The 18,406-nt window shown below is 39.2% G+C and overlaps 1 protein-coding gene across 1 annotated transcript in view; it reads right to left on the reverse strand.

Annotated features, from left to right (window-relative positions):
* prim2 (DNA primase subunit 2) overlaps positions 1–18,406 on the reverse strand; it is a 107,944-nt gene that overhangs the window by 83,218 nt on the left and 6,320 nt on the right. The window contains exons 4-7 of the mRNA NM_001140166.1: positions 14,754–14,848; positions 14,460–14,580; positions 12,143–12,238; positions 11,833–11,970 (exon numbers count right to left, since the gene is read on the reverse strand). Of these exons, the coding sequence (NP_001133638.1) occupies positions 11,833–11,970; positions 12,143–12,238; positions 14,460–14,580; positions 14,754–14,848 (450 nt within the window). The remainder of the gene's footprint in view (positions 1–11,832; positions 11,971–12,142; positions 12,239–14,459; positions 14,581–14,753; positions 14,849–18,406) is intronic.

Raw genomic sequence — 18,406 nt, forward strand, 5'->3', positions numbered from 1 at the left:
CAAACTGTCCACTTAGGAAGCAACACTGATTGACAATACATTTCACATGCTGTTGTGCAAATGGAATAGACAACAGGTGGAAATTATAGGCAATTAGCAAGACACCCCCAATAAAGGAGTGGTTCTGCAGGTGGTGAGGAGTGGTTCTGCAGTTCCTATGCTTCCTGGCTGATGTTTTGGTCACTTTTGAATGCTGGCGGTGCTTTCACTCTAGTGGTAGCATGAGACGGAGTCTACAACCCACACAAGTGGCTCAGGTAGTGCAGCTCATCCAGGATGGCACATCAATGCGGGCTGTGGCAAGAAGGTTTGCTGTGTCTGTCAGCGTAGTGTCCAGAGCATGGAGGCGCTACCAGGAGACAGGCCAGTACATCAGGAGATGTGGAGGAGGCTGTAGGAGGGCAACAACCCAGCAGCAGGACCGCTACCTCCGCCTTTGTGCAAGGAGGAGCACTGCCAGAGCCCTGCAAAATGACCTCCAGCAGGCCACAAATGTGCATGTGTCTGCTCAAACGGTCAGAAACAGACTCCATGAGGATGGTATGAGGGCCCGACATCCACAGGTGGGGTTTGTGCTTACAGCCCAACACCGTGCAGGACGTTTGGCATTTGCCAGAGAACACCAAGACTGGCAAATTCGCCACTGGCGCCCTGTGCTCTTCACAGATGAAAGCAGGTCTGGAGACGCCGTGGAGAACGTTCTGCTGCCTGCAACATCCTCCAGCATGACCGGTTTGGCGGTGGGTCAGTCATGGTGTGGGGTGGCATTTCTTTGGGGGGCCACACAGCCCTCCATGTGCTCGCCAGAGGTAGCCTGACTGCCATTAGGTACCGAGATGAGATCCTCAGACCCCTTGTGAGACCATATGCTGGTGCGGTTGGCCCTGGGTTCCTCCTAATGCAAGACAATGCTAGACCTCATGTGGCTGGAGTGTGTCAGCAGTTCCTGCAAGAGGAAGGCATTGATGCTATGGACTGGCCCGCCCGTTCCCCAGACCTGAATCCAATTGAGCACATCTGGGACTACATGTCTCGCTCCATCCACCAACGCCACGTTGCACCACAGACTGTCCAGGAGTTGGCGGATGCTTTAGTCCAGGTCTGGGAGGAGATCCCTCAGGAGACCATCCGCCACATCATCAGGAGCATGCCCAGGCGTTGTAGGGAGGTCATACAGGCACGTGGAGGCCACACACACCACTGAGCCTCATTTTGACTTGTTTTAAGGACATTACATCAAAGTTGGATCAGCCTGTAGTGTGGTTTTCCACTTCAATTTTGAGTGCGACTCCAAATCCAGACCTCCATGGGTTGATAAATTGGATTTCCATTGATTATTTGTGTGTGATTTTGTTGTCAGCACATTCAACTTTGTAAAGAAAAAAGTATTTAGTAAGATTATTTCATTCATTCAGATCTAGGATGTGTTATTTTAGTGTTCCCTTTATTTTTTTGAGCAGTATATTTTTAAAAGGAACATCTTTTTCCGAAAACTCAAGGTGCCATTTTTGACACTTGCATTTGGGCCAGGGCTGTTCCAGATATCTACAAAGTATAGGTGACACCCTTTGACACTTCTTCCAATATGATTTTCATCCAACAAACAGCCAGACACAACAACAACAAAAAATCCTAAGTGTCTGGTGTGATTTTTAACCTGCCTAATTGATTTCAACTTGACTCTATGGAAACTATTTTGAGTCTCATAAAAATCTACATTTCCAGCTTAGATTTTTTGCAGATCTCTGCCATATGAAGATTGACACATTTCATTTTCTTCCAGCAGCCGATATGCCAAATGCCATCGGAGGGCAAATGTGCAGGCAGCATTTGTTTTCAATTGGCAAGATGGATTAGAGCGATGCTTCATACAGCCATCACACAGCTCATTGATGCACTGTATGACTGGCAATGTCTGTATCCATCCACACTAAAAAAAAAAATTTGGACAACATATTTGATTGACAGAAGAGCAGGAATACTGGCCAGAAATTAAATTCATTCACTAGCTGTCACAATGCATTTGGCAGGAATGCAAAGTAGGCTTGTGTAATACGGAGGTGGGTAAAAGCAAAAACTGGTTTGCCAAACAGAGCCTTTAAATACGGCATAGGCCTCCTTAACCTCACTAGGGGGTGTGGCCCACCTGGCCAACATCCAGTGAAATTGCAGAGCACCTAATTCAAAAACAGAAATACTCATTATAAAAATTCATTAAACATACAAGTGTTATACATGGGTTTAAAGATAAACTTCTTGTTAATCCAACCACGGTGTCAGATTTCAAAAAGGCTTTACGGCGAAAGCATACCATGCGATTATCTGAAGACAGCGCCCAGCAGACAAATCATTACAAACAGTAACAAGCCAAGTAGAGGAGTAACACAAGTCAGAAATAGTGATAGAATTAATCACTTACCTTTGATGATCTTCATATGTTTGCACTCACAAGACTCCCATTTACTCAATAAATGTTTGTTTTGGTCGATAAAGTCCATGTTTATATCCAAAAACCTCCGTTTTGTTAGCGTGTTTTGTTCAATAATCCACTGTCTCAAACAACATCCGGAGAAATTGCAGAGCGTGAAACTCAACAAAACAGAAATTCTCATAATAAAACATACAAATGTTATACACCAGCTTAAAGATAAACTTCTTGTTAATCCAACCGCTGTGTCAGATTTCAAAAAGGCTTTACGGCGAAATCAAACCATGCGATTATCTGAGAACAGCGCCCAGCAGACAAATCATTACAAACAGTTAGCAGCCAAGAGGAGGAGTAACAAAAGTCAGAAATAGCGATAAAATTTATCACTTACCTTTGATGATCTTCATATGGTTGCACTCTGAAGACTCTGTTACACAATAAATGTTAGTTTTGTTCGATAATGTCCCTCTTTATGTCCAAAAACCTCAGTTTTGTTGGTGCGTTTTGTTCAGCAATCCATTGGAACAAAGCGCGGTCACAACAGACAGAAAATCTAAAAAGTACAATAAAAGTTCGTAGAAACATGTCAAACGATGTTTAAAATCAATCCTCAGGTTGTTTTTGTCATAAATAATCAATAATATTTCAACCGGACAAAAGCTTTGTCAATTGAAAAGGAGAAACAAGAAAGGTGCGCTCCCGATCGCACGCTGGACTCATGTCTGGAAATTTCCACTGTCCACTCATTGAAAGTTCTGTATCTCCCTCATTTTTCAGAGTAAAAGCCTGAAACAATGCCTAAAGACTGGCCACATGTAGAAGAAGCCATAGAGATCATGAACTGGGTGCTAAGTCTTTGCATGGTGGATAGGCTTTCAATGGAAAAACAGCCTTTCAAAATAATAGTACTTCCTGGATGGATTTTCCTCAGGTTTTCGCCTGCCATATCAGTTCTGTTATGCTCACAGACATTATTTTAACAGTTTTGGAAACTTTAGAGTGTTTTCTATCCAAATCTACCAATTATATGCATATCCTAGCTTCTGGGTCTGAGTAGCAGGCAGTTTACTTTGGGCACGCTTTTCATCCAAAATTCCAAATGCTGCCCCCTACACTTGTGAAGTTAATATTTCTTACAGAATTTTTTGATATTTTTTTTAAATTGAGGTTTACGCCACAGTGTGGGTAAGAGATAGGCCTAGTTCTCTCCAGCTAAAATGACTAAAGGGTTGAGTTATGAACAGAGTGACTTCCCTCAGAAAATTCTAATTGAGCAAAACCTTAGCAACTACTTCGTCTGATGATTGACTTTGGATGCAAACTTTAAGTACTGTTCCCAGACTTTAATTAAAAAGCTCAAATCAGGCTTTGGGTTGTGAATTTCAGTATATAAAGTACATTCTGTTCCCAAAGCTGTCAGATGTATTATTATTCCCAATATCATGTGTGCATTTTAATATCCCTGGTTATAGCAGCAATTAAATCCTCCTCCACATTGTTTACTATAACCAAGTATCTCATTTGAATTTTAGAGGTCATTAGACTCAAGCAGACTGTAGCTGCAATTACCACAGATTACCGCCACCGAATCCACCATGTCATATACTTAGATAACTCGTATCTAAACATTTATCATAATGAGGTGGTACATGTCCAACTACACAAACACTTCCTGCAGCTGCAATGTACAGTTAAATGTAAAACTGAACACAATTTATGGTAATCATTCACAACTCATTTAGGGCTACTTTTTAATTACAAAAAAAAAAAAAACATTGAGCATTTGTTTGTATTCCACCACAGATGTATACTTTATGTAGACTACACTTTATTATCAAAACTCTTTACATCGAGAAGATGTGATCAATTGATATGTTTAATAGAGGAATTTGTGTAGATGAGTATAAGTTTATCTAAAAGCATTGCATTGACACAAAATGTGAGGATGGGAAAATTCACAACAAATTAAAGGTTCCTCTCCATGATGAAACCTCAGCTTTACAGATTTGGCAGCTTTTGTTTCTTCACAGAAACACACACACGCAGCAGCATTAAGCTCCTTTGTTCTCCTTCACAACAGAGAGGAAGAAGCCAGTAATGGCCGTGTCATGCCTCTGCATGAATAATCTCCTACATCAAATGAGACCAGGACACTCCTTACAATATGCTTTTTATGGTCACTTTCCATTGGAAATAGCCCATTGGGCTCCAATAACACCAGAGACCTTGTAAGGAGTGAGATCTCATTGAGGTGTGCAACAGGAGACGACATGTCGCGCTGCATATCTGAAGAGAAATGTGAAGCGTAGACTGAAACATGGAAATGTAATGTGTATGCACGAGCCGGATGGTATACAAGTAGTGGGGTTATACAGATTCCACCAATCTTGCCAAGACAATTGCAAGCACTGGTTTGTGATATAGGCCTAGTACTGCAGTGGCAACAGCATATTCCAACTATATCTATATGTATAGGGTAGTGTTGTCACGATACCAGAATTTTGAATTCGATACTAGGTTTAATATCACAATACAACGTTAAAAAAACGCATATTTGCCAAATTCCCAGAATAGCACTCGATCCAGACAGATAAACTCAACTACTGCTCTGTTCAATCGTTGGGCATCATTTATTTGATTGGTAAATCTATTGATGAACTGGGTATGTAGCCTAGGCCTATCCACAATACAGGTGAATGCATATTCAACAAAAGTGTGTGCATGCATTGAGTTCGAGCTTGTTTTGGCGGATAGGGCTACATATGACAAAAATCAACTTCCCTTCCATTTAGGATTTATTTTAGTGTGCTAGGATTTATTTTTGTGTAGTGATCAACAACATTTGCATAGACGTAGCTTATTTTCCAAAAATGTGCACTCTCTCTTTAAATCAGTAATGACGTCATTCACAAGGCGCGAGGGGGCGGTCTGTCGGGGGACACAGTCAGTTTCGCTGAGGCAATAGATCATATTTTTGGAGACGTAAGCGAAACCAAATAATTGAATGTAAAGTGTTTGGTGACAATCACCTTTGAAGTCAGCATATTTTACATATTATAACAAACAATGTACTAGGGTAGTGAATTGATGTTCGCTTTAGCCAGCAAGCAAAGTTAGCCTACAAAGATGGAAGCTACCGGTATCTTCTTGCATTGTAAGGTGTTCTAGCCTGTATGGACATTGTTTTGCGAAGTTGCAAACAGTTATTAACAGTTTCAACATTTCTACATTCCGCATTACATTATTCAAGTGTGTTAACTTCTGTGCAGCATGAGTTGGGAGCTAACATTATCCAGACTCCCAGTGCAGGCTAGCAATGAGTAAGTGGAGCAGTCAAGGTTGGCGCTATATTAAAAGGGGTTGGCTGCGCTGATAGACAGGCTTGATCCGTGAGACACATGTGACATTCCAGAAAGTAAGAAAAATTGAGTACCAAACTGATTTTCGTGTTCTAGTATCGAAACGTTTCGGTATACCGTGCAACACTAGTATAGATCACATAAATGGGAAACATGAATCAACAAAGCCAAGCATAGGAAAATGGTCATAGACAAACATCTTGCTAACTTGGAATAGAACATTGGTCATGTAGCCTGGCCAATACCTGTAATAGCAATCTACTAATGTTGGATACAAATAAAAACTATATCCAGATAAACAAAATGTGCGCCATGTTTCACAGAGTCAAATAAAATGTCAAAGTGTGTGCAACCCCAGCGTATTTTTCCACTCGACTCCTCTAAAGTAGAACTGCCTCTAGTCAGCCCTCCAGCATGCCATATAGTACTGCCTGCACACATCAGACAGCCAACTCCACTCTGGTACACCCACTCCATGCAACCATACACTACTACACACAGTGAGAGGGGGACGGATTTACTAAACCCAATTACCAGAGGTCATGGGTTAAGGATTGGAGAAACACTCAACTCTTTTCTTTTTTGTCAATATTGAAGCTCGTTATCGTGGGGTTGAGGAGAATATTCAGAAAAACAACCTTTCAACAGAATTATCAAATCTCACAGACATAACTAGTTCTACTATTCTGGTTCTATGGATAACTAATAGAAACGGTCTCTATGGCGTGACATGATAGCTACTTGGTAAAATGTGTGAGCAGCTTGATATTCTGGCATGAAGTCCTTTCATGTCCCATGCCCATACACCGGGGAAAGTAGCTTAAGCGGCTGTGGATTCCAAAATAAAAGCATGGTCTCAAACAAACCATTAGGTCTACATTATTCGTCTAGGTACTTCAGGAGATATATATATATAGAGAGAGATATATATATTATATATATATTATATAGAGATATATATATATATATTATATAGAGATATATATATTATATATATATAGAGAGATATAGATATATATATATATTATATATTATATAGAGAGATATAGATATATATATATTATATAGAGAGATATAGATAGATATATATATAGAGAGAGAGAGTATATATATATATATATATATATTATATAGAGATATATATATTATATATATATAGAGAGATATAGATATATATATATATTATATATTATATAGAGAGATATAGATAGATAGATATATATTATATAGAGAGATATAGATAGATATATAGATATATATTATAGATAGATATATAGATATATATATATTATATAGAGAGATATAGATAGATATATATATATATATTATATAGAGAGATATAGATAGAGATAGAGATATATATATATATATTATATAGAGAGATATAGAGATAGATATATATATATATATATATATATTATATATATATATATATATATATATTATATATATTATATATATAATATATATTATATATATATATATATATATATTATATATATATATATATATATATATATATAATATATATATATATATATATTATATATATATTATATAGAGATATATATATATATATATATATATATATTATATAGAGATATATATATTATATATATATATAGAGAGATATAGATATATATATATATTATATATTATATAGAGAGATATAGATAGATAGATATATATTATATAGAGAGATATAGATAGATATATAGATATATATATATTATAGATAGATATATAGATATATATATATTATATAGAGAGATATAGATAGATAGATATATATATATATATATATATTATATAGAGAGATATAGATAGAGATAGAGATATATATATATATATTATATAGAGAGATATAGAGATAGATATATATATATATATATATATTATATATATATATATTATATATATATTATATAGAGAGATATAGATAGATATATATATATATATATATATATATATATTATATAGAGAGATATAGATAGAGATAGAGATATATATATATATATATTATATAGAGAGATATAGAGATATATATATATATATATATATGGTCCACAGCATTATTTCTGTTCTACGAGATATAGACTCACAGAAAGTGAAACACTTAGTCATTCAGAAGTTCATGGGGGGAAAGGACATTTCACTACGGCGCTGTCACCAAGCAACGCAGATAAGCTAATGTTTTTGGTGCGGAACATGTTGGAATGGATACAAATCTGTTGCGTCTCTGACAATGGAATGAGAATAGTTGGGTGGAGATAAAGGTGCTATGCTCTGTCAGACATTTAGGCTACCATTTCTTTTTATGTGACCGACAGGTACAATTAACAAATTACTGTAATATTCAGTTTGTATTTACCTGTGAGCTACAACTCAAAAATATATATATTTTTTTTAAAAGGTAAATAAATACAAAGTATTGGCCATTAAGACCATATTAAAGTTAAAAAGTTATTAAACATTTAATATGTAAACGAAAAGATTTCCCTTTACGGGTTTTCACTCCACCCTTGCACTTGATTGATGAATTAAGGTCACTGATTAGTAAGGAACTCCCCTCATCTGGTTATCTAGGTCTTCATTTAAAGGAAAACCCACAGACACTCGGCCCTCCGTGGAATGAGTTTGACACCCCTGGTGGAAGTAACCATGTCACTTTCCCACTTAAAGGAAAATTATTATTATTATTATTTATTTTTTTAAATACTTCATATTCATCATCTCCACCCCAACATCAACAAAAGAAGAAGGCACGTTTCTAGGTTTTGTGGGGAGAAAGAGGGGAAGATAAGTGTTTCCAAAACATAGAAACGCTCTATTTTCACATATGTTTATGTTGGGGTGGCGCTGGAGATGACAAATATGAATGACAATTTTTTTACTTTCCTTTTAATAAACCATCTCTCACAGAAGTCCCTTGGGCATATCCATTTTACCTCAACAGCAACTTCCAAATGGCCAATTAGGGCCTACTACACCTGTAGCCTACATAAGCACAATAAACAATGATATAATGACATCTTTCGAGAGGAATGAGGCTACATCAGAGGACTAGGCTGTATTCTGTTATCAATCTTTGGGAGAAAAGCCTTGCCATCTAGCCTTAAACACAGTGCTTCTGCTTTCTAAAGGGCCAACCTCAGAGCATCTCTGATCTCAGCTTGGTTTTAACCTCACCCTGGTCTGTGGAGGGTGAGGAAGGAGGTTTGCAGGAATGACCTACAACTCCTACACAAGTGTACGTTGTCATCCGTTCAAAAAAAACGATCATCTTTCCCGCCTACTCCTGTCAGCCGGAAAAAGCAATCCAGTCCCACTGCCTCCCAATTTCTCACAAAACCACCTCATCCCACCCACCCACAATCATCTTCTCGTCAGACATCCCACTCACTGCTCACTGACATCCAAGCAGGTAATTACTCCATTGCAGGCAAATTACAACGCGCTGCAGACATCTAGATTGCTTTGTATATGCATGTATGACTGACCAGACGGTCTGTCCAAAGGCCCTTGACCTTTTTAATGGAATTCTGTTTTGTCCAAAGACATGCTGTACAACAGGCTATATCAAACTAGCACAACAGCACTTAATGCTAAAAGAATATTCATACTAAATGCAGAAATTGTCATATAACCAAAGCATGCTGGCCATTGTCTTCAAAACATACCATGTTAAGATACAGTTGAAGTCGGAAGTTTACATACACCTTTGCCAAAAACATTTAAACTGAGTTTTACAATTCCTGACATTTAATCTAAGTAAAAATTCCCTGTCTTAGGTCAATTAGGATCACAAGTTTATTTTAAGAATGGGAAATGTCAGAATAATAGTAGAGAGAATGATTTATTTCAGCTTTTATTTCTTTCATCACATTCCCAGTGGGTCAGAAGTTTACGGAGGAGATACAATCTTCGGCAAAATCATTCGCAAGGAGATTCCTGCAAAAATATTATTTGAAGATGAAGTATTTAGTAGCATTGCCTTTAAATTGTTTAACTTGGGTCAAACGTTGCAGATAGCCTACCACAAGCTTCCCACAATAAGTTGGGTGAATTTTGGCCCATTCTGCCTAACAGAGCTGGTGTAACTGAGTCAGGTTTGTAGGCCTCCTTTCTCACACATGCTTTTTCAGTTCTGCCCATACATTTTCTATGGGGTTGAGGTCAGGGCTTTATGATGGCCACTGCAATACCTTGACTTTGTTGTCCTTAAGCCATTTTGCCACAACTTTGGAAGTATGCTTGGCGTCATTGTCCATTTGGAAGACCCATTTGCGACCAAGCTTTAACTTCCAGACTGATGTCTTGAGATGTAGCTTCAATATATTTACATAATTTTCCTCCCTCGTGATGCCATCTATTTTGTGAAGTGCATCAGACCCTCCTGCAGCAAAGCACCCCCACAACATGATGCTGCCACCCCCGTGCTTCACGGTTGGGATGGTGTTCTTCTGCTTGCAAGCCTCCCCCTTTTTCCTCCAAACATAATGATGGTCATTATGGCCAAACAGTTCTATTTTTGTTTCATCAGACAAGAGGACATTTCTCCAAAAAGTACGATCTTTGTCCCCATGTGCAATTGCAAACCGTAGTCTGGCTTTTCTATGGCGGTTTTGGAGCAGTGGCCTCTTCCTTGCTGAGCGGCCTTTCAGGTTATGTCAATATAGGACTCGTTTTACTGTGGATATAGATACTTTTGTACCCGTTTCCTCCAGCATCTTCACAAGGTCCTTTGCTGTTGTTCTGGGATTGATTTGCACTTTTCGCACCAAAGTATGTTCATCTCTAGGAGACAGAAGGTGTCTCCTTCCTGAGCGGTATGACGGCTGCATGGTCCCATGGTGTTTATACTTGCTTACTATTGTTTGTACAGATGAACGTGGTACCTTAAGGCGTTTGGAAATTGCTCCCAAGGATGAACCAGACTTGTGGAGGTCTACAACTCTTCTTTCTGAGGTCTTGGCTGATTTCTTTTGATTTCCCCATGATGTCAAGCAACAAGGCACTGAGTTTGAAGGTAGGCCTTGAAATACATCCACAGGTACACCTTCAATTGACTCAAATGATGTCAATTAGCCTAGCAGAAGCTTCTAAAGCCATGACATAATTTTCTGGAATTTTCCAAGACGTTTAAAGGCACAGTCAACTAAGGGTATGTAAACTCCTGACCTACTGGAATTGTGATACAGTGAATGATAAGTGAAATAATCTGTCTGTAAACAATTGTTGGAAAAATTCCTTGTGTCATGCACAAAGTAGACGTCCTAACCGACTTGCCAAAACTATAATTTGTTAACAAGAAATTTGTGGGGTGGTTGAAAAAAAAGAGTTAATGACTCCAACCTAAGTGTATGTAGACTTCCGACTTCAACTGTCTGTATTTCATTCATAATGATGTACTATACTGCTGCTTACATTTACTGTACCAAATATTTTATTCAGACTGCCATCTTCTACTACTCAGAGAAAGGATTGACATTTCAAATGTGCTTCATAACACAGGGCTAGATATCCACTTAGACATTTCAGATCCATTTTCCCCTGTGAGCTAGTGTGATAATGGCATTTGTGAGCACTACAAATGCACCGTTTAATTTACTGCGTTATTTCTATTGATTTTGGCATCATTGGTGGAGCCCTCCTCCACCTGCTGAGAAGGATTAGCCTGCAGTAAATACAAGCCTTGCCAAATGTATCATTAACAATTGGAGGAAAATTCTATTTAAATGGTGCTCAATTTCTAATAAATGAATAAATTATTGATTGAGCGTTTTAAACATATCCCTCTCTCCATTCTCCAGGGATGAAAGACTTCAAATGATGGGCAGAGTAATCCCTAGAATAATATGGAGTTACTAGTAATACCTCCATAAAGTCCTATAGGAAAAGCTTCAGGCTGTGAATCTGTAAACAATAAATTACATTTAAACCCATGTCATAGTCTTCAAATTACATCAAAGTTAAATGCCATGTAGTAACTGTCAGTTGCCCATTATTTGGCATTAAAAAAATAAAAATAAATAAATGCCTTACCGCAAGTGCTTTGGACAGTCTTGTACGGAAGTCGTTGAGAACGATGGTGACAATGTCCTGGTGAGGGATGTAGACATAGCCCCCCTTCAGGTAGACCTTCCTGGTTCTCACCAGATCCAACGCATCTTGGAATGGGACCTTGAAATAAAACAGAAAAGGGGGTATATGTACATTCAACATAACTTGCTCATCCTGATGTTTTGCCTCCCAATAGAATATTCATTATCTTAACACAGGGGTGCACTTATGTTCTCTAATATAACCACGTGAGGATTTCACCTTTGTAGAAAATGGAAAATTGTTAACTCACTTTGTAGAAGTCTTGGCAGTCAACCGTGGATCCACTGACAGCAAAGCTTGAGTTGATGAGTTTATCCATCAGGTTTCTCTTCTCATCAATACTAATCTAGAGATTAGGATAAGGTAGTCGGCTTTCAGTGACAGAAACAAGCATATTGACACTTGATAGTATAGCTATCTAGAAGTGTAATGTTGTTGCATTCTCTTCTCCGGAGTGAGGTGAAGACTGCTGTACACTTGTCCATCAATCATGTCCTCTTAGGCCTAAACAAACGAAAGACAATGTGTCCTCGGGCTGTTGATGACCTATCCGACTGCTATGGGTCTGAATCAATAGTGTAAGCAGCAAACACATGGTAAGGCGAGGGAATGGAGAGCTGGGTTGTATTCATTAGTTCATAATAGTCCCTCCCCGTTTCAGTCCGTTTTGGCCTGGCATAAATGCCATTGTGGGATATCTTATACTGAAGACCCAGAATGCATCAGAGGCTTTATCACCACAACATATCAGGCTTTAACAATAGCTACGTTTCATAATTGGCGACAGATTTACATGCAAATATTCTAAAATCCGCATAACAATATGCACATTTTCCCACCACAGAGGTGTTTCCATCAAATGTACTTGTCGTGGATAAAAGGGTGTGCATGATGACGTATTGCACATAAAAATAACTTTTGCGGGTGAATTCCCATATACCGGCCATTAGGACGGTAGTGACATTTTTCATCGGACATGTACTTTACTTACATAAAAAAGGTTGGCTGGAAACCTGGTAACTGTAATAGAAACGTGGATAAATACAGCCAACCATAAGGGCAGACGGAGTTAGAACCTTGTCGCCCATCTCCAAGACATTATCAAAGAAAGGCTTCCAGCTGTGTAGAACCTGCGGCCATAACAAAACGCTTTACCACCTGTCACTCAAATAATTCTATCCAGGGCAGAGTATGTGAGGGAAGCGAGGAGCGGAGCGTGCCCAATTTGACTGGATCGTGATTCCCAAAGGCTGGAGGGTCGGCCTTCTCGCCCGCTCCAATAAAGCTTACTTCACAAGCTCAGGGCATACCCCCCCCAGCATGTATTTGTAGTCTACTTGTGTGCTGCTATAGCCCCTTGCTTTAGCTACTGTCATGGAGGTCTCTAAATATTTTCATAAACTGATAAAACACACAGGTGCTAAATCAAGGTGACTTACAAAGATCAAGAACAAGAGGGTGCGGTGATGTAGCGAAAATACACATATCCCAAAAGCATGATGGTGTACTTACTCCATGCACATGTTAACAAAAAGGAACGAGGTGGGTAGATGACTAATTGTCATTGTAGCAAAGTATTTATAAGCTAAAAATCAGATCTCTTAAAACATTTGGTTTATTTTTGTTCCATTATCTATACAATAGGCCATCGTTGATTTTGTCCCAATGGGCCTGACATATTCCCACTTTCAAGGAGCTTTCCGTTTTGATTGGGTTATTTTACCAAAAAACCTTTAGGCTTACCTATAGAAAAATGTAAAAACAACTGTATCTCTGCCCAGCCTGGCAAGTGGCTAAATTGTGATTTTAATGAATGAAGCGAATTTGGAGCAGCAGTTTTTTTTCCTGTGAGCGCTGAGTGGAGCGGTAGGACAGGACATTGAGCACCTCTCCAGGAGTGATGAGCGGGATTTCCAACTGCTCACGTGCTCTGATCCAGGGACTGTTTGGGAAAATGTTGCGCCTATCCCCTTCTGGGCATGTATGTGATGAACAACTTTTGCTGGCCTTTTTCACCTCCCTCGTTGCTATACTGCAATACTATAAACCATGCTGGTCATGTCAAATTAAATGAAAAGGAGCATGTTCTGTACAGTACTGTAAATGTGTACTATTTACTTCCTTGAGTTCAATTGATTTATCTTGTACAAGTTTTAATTTATCACAACAAATCTTATGGAACACACCTTGAAGTAAAACAAGATTCAACTTCAAATAGACCGATTGCAAAAACAACCCTCCACATAGTGGACATTTTCAAACTAGTATACTACTGTGAGCTGACAACGCCATCTACTGACGGGTGTGAAATATTACCAGAAATATGTCCAAACAGTATCAAGACCAGATTTACTGATCATTTATATTTAGCAAAGTTTACACCCAATACTTTATTTTGTCATGCATATCAAAACTTTGCACCAGTGCATACATCAATGGAGGACAGGGATGAACCAATTGCTTGGTTATGCCAATTCCCGTCATTATATTGATGCCAAAGCTGTTTTGCTCACATTTGAGAGTAAAATGTGCATTTCCCTCCACAACAACAGCATAAATAGACTCACCGTATGATAGTGAAGATTATTGTATTGCAGAAATTCTCTTATGTTTTTGGAACCTAGGTCATTGAAGCGATAACGGAAGAGGTCAATCTCTTGCTGGATAAACCACCGTCTGAGATCTTCTCTGCAAGATTTTAAAAAGTAATGTTATTGTTTGTTCAATTTACAAAGTAAGAGAATCACTTGGTATGCTGCGTCACAAATAATTAGGGAAAATACACCCTCCTCTAGGTACAAGTCTATTTGGAGAAAGGGACATTACATGTTTATTGAATAGGCTGTAAAGACTTCACTTACGTTTGGCAGTATGCAAGCCGGAGAATGAAGTGGGAGATATGGTCCTTTCTTCGCTTCTCATATTCACTGGGCCCAGTTTGAGGTTTCCGGTCATCCTTAGTGGATTTAAAAGGAAAGCATACCAGAACATCTCAACAGAAAGCATTCTCTATTTCAATATCATTATCAAAGTCTTGATCACCACCAGCAATTCATCAGTGTTTTCCATTTTACCTTTATTTAACTAGGCAAGTCAATTAAGAACAAATTCTTATTTTCAATGACGGTCTAGGAACAGTGGGTTATCTGCCTTGTTCAGGGGCAGCACGACAGATTTGACCTTGTCAGCTCGGGATTCGATCTTGCAACCTTTCGGTTACTAGTCCAATGCTCTAACCGCTAGGCTAACTGCCGCTGTTGGTCGACCAAGACTTTTTTTTTTTTTTTTGTCGAGCAGTAGAAAATATACAGTGCCTTCAGAAATTAGTCAGACCCCCCCCCCCCCCTTGACTTTTTCCACATTTTGTTACGTTACAGCCTCATTCTAGAATAGATTTTTTCTTTTTTATCCTCTGCAATCCACACACACAACCCCATAATGACAAAGCAAAAAACAGGTTTAGACATTTTTGCAAATGTATTACAAATAAAAACAGAAATACCTTATTTACATAACTATTCAGACCCTTTGCTATGAGACTCAAAATAGAGCTCAGGTGCATCCTGTTTCCATTGATCATCCTTGAGATGTTTCTACATTTTGATTGGAGTCAATCTGTGGTCAATTCAATTGATTGGACATGATTTGGAAAGGCACACACCCGTCTATATAAAGTCCCACAGTTAACGGTGCATGTCAGAGTAAAAACCAAGCCATGAGGTCGAAGGAATTGTCCATAGAGCACCGAGAAAGGATTGTGCAGAGGCAAAGATTTGGGAACGGTACCAAAAAAAAAAATTCTGTCGTGTTGAAGGTCCCTAAGAACACAGTGGCCTCCATCATTCTTAAATGGAAGAAGTTTGAACCACCAAGACTCTTCCTAGAGCTGGCCGCCCGGCCAAACGGAGCAATCGAGGGAGGAGGGCCTTGGTCAGGGATGTGACCAAGAACCCAATGGTCACTCTGACAGAGCTCTAGAGTTCCTCTGTGGAGATGAGCAAACCTTCCAGAAGGACAACCATCTCTGCAGCACTCCACCAATCAGGCCTTTATGGTAGGGTGGCCAGACGGAAGCCACTCCTCAAAAAAAGGCACATGACAGCCCTCTTTGAGTTTGCCAAAAGGCACCTAAAGACTCAGACCATGAGAAACAAGATGCTCTGGTCTGATGAAACCAAGATTGAACTCTTTGGCCTGAATGCCAAGCATCACGTCTGGAGAAACGCTGGCACCATCCCTACGGTAAAGCATGGTGGTGGCACCATCATGCTGTGAGGATGTTTTACAGTGGCAGGGACAGGGAGACTAGTCAGGGTCGAGGAAAAGATGAACAGAGTAAAGTACAGAGATCTTTGATGAAATCCTGCTCCAGAGCGCTCAGGAACTCAGACTGGGGCAAAGGTTTACCTTCCAACAGGACAATGACCCTAAGCACACAGCCAAGACAATGCAGGAGTGGCTTCGGGACAAGTCTCTGAATGTCCTTGAGTGGCCCAGCCAGAGCCCGGACTTGAACCCGATCGAACATCTCTGGAGAGACCTGAAAATAGCTGTGCAGCGACGCTCCCCATCCAACCTGACAGAGCTTGAGAGGATCTGCAGAGAAGAAATGGAGAAACTCCCCAAATACAGGTGTGCCAAGCTTGTAGTGTCATACCGAGTAAAGGGTCTGAATACTTACAGTTGAAGTCGGAAGTTTACATACACCTTAGCCAAATACATTTAAACTCAGTTTTTCACAATTCCTGACATTTAATCCTAGTAAAAATTCTATGTCTTAGGTCAGTTAGGATCACCACTTCATTTTAAGAATGTGAAGTATAATAGTAGAGAATTAATTATTATTTCAGCTTTTTTCTTTCATCACATTCCCAGTGGGTCAGAAGTTTACATACACTCAATTAGTATTTGGCAGCATTGCCTTTAAAAATTGTTTACCCTGGGACAAACGTTTTGGGTAGCCTTCCTCAAGCTTCCCACAATAAGTTGGGTGAATTTTGGCCCATTCCTTCTGACAGAGCTGGTGTAACTGAGTCAGGTTTGTAGGCCTCCTTGCTTGCACACGCTTTTTCAGTTCTGTCCACACATTTTCTATGGGATTGAGGTCAGGGCTTTGTGATGGCCACTCCAATACCGTGACTTTGTTGTCCTTAAGCCATTTTGCCACAACTTTGGAAGTATGCTTTGGGTCATTGTCCATTTGGAAGACCCATTTGCAACCAAGCTTTAACTTCCAGACTGATGTCTTGAGATGTTGCTTCAATATATCCACAATTTTCCTCCACGATGCCATCTATGGTTGGGATGGTGTTCTTCTGCATGCAAGCCTCCCCCTTTGTCCTCCAAACATAATGATGGTCATTATGGCCAAACAGTTCTATTTTTGTTTCATCAGACCAGAGGACATTTCTCCAAAAAGTACGATCTTTGTCCCCAGTGCAGTTGCAAACTGTAGTCTGGATTATTTTATGGCGGTTTTGGAGCAGTGGCTTCTTCCTTGCTGAGCGGCCTTTCAGGTTATGTCGATATAGGACTCGTTTTACTGTGGATATAGATACTTTTGTACCCTCCAGCATCTTCACAAGGTCCTTTGCTGTTGTTCTGGGATTGATTTGCACTTTTCGCACCAAAGTACGTTCATCTCTAGAAGACAGAACGCATCTCCTTCCTGAGTGGTATGACGGCTGCGTGGTCCCATGGTGTTTATACTTGCGTACTATTGTTTGTACAGATGAACGTGGTACCTTCAGGTATTTGAAAATTGCTCCCAAGGATGAACCAGACTTGTGGACGTCTACAATTTTTTCTGAGGTCTTGGCTGATTTCTTTTGATTTGCCCATGATGTCAAGCAAAGAGGCCCTGAGTTTGAAGGTAGGCCTTGAAAAACATCCACAGGTACACTTCCAGTTGACTCAAATTATGTCAATTAGCCTATCAGAAGCTTCGAAAGCCATGACATTTTCTGGAATTTTCCAAGCTGTTTAAAGGCACTGTCAACTTAGTGTATGCAAACTTCTGACTCACTGGAATTATGATACAGTGAAACAATCTGTCTGTAAACAATTGTTGGAAAATATCCTTGTGTCATGCACAAAGTAGATGTCCTACCGACTTGCCAAAACTATAGTTTGTTAACAAGAATTTTTTGGAGTGTTTGAAAAACTGGTTTTAATGACTCCAACCTAAGTATGTAAACTTCTAACTACAAATGTAAGTAAATGTCATGTTTATTTTTTTAATAAATTAGCAAACATTTCTAAACCTGTTTTTGCTTTGTCATTATGGGGTATCGTGTGTGGATTGAGGGGGAAAAAAACGATTGAATACGTTACAGCCTCTAAAATGTAACAATGTGGAAAAAGTCAAGGGGTCTGAATACTTTTCAAAGGCACTGTGTGTGTGTGTGTGTGTGTGTGTGTGTGTGTGTGTTATATACACTGCTCAAAAAAATAAAGGGAACACTTAAACAACACAATGTAACTCCAAGTCAATCACACTTCTGTGAAATCAAAC

Source organism: Salmo salar, chromosome ssa01, assembly GCF_905237065.1.
Source record: "Salmo salar chromosome ssa01, Ssal_v3.1, whole genome shotgun sequence".
NCBI lineage: Eukaryota > Metazoa > Chordata > Actinopteri > Salmoniformes > Salmonidae > Salmo > Salmo salar.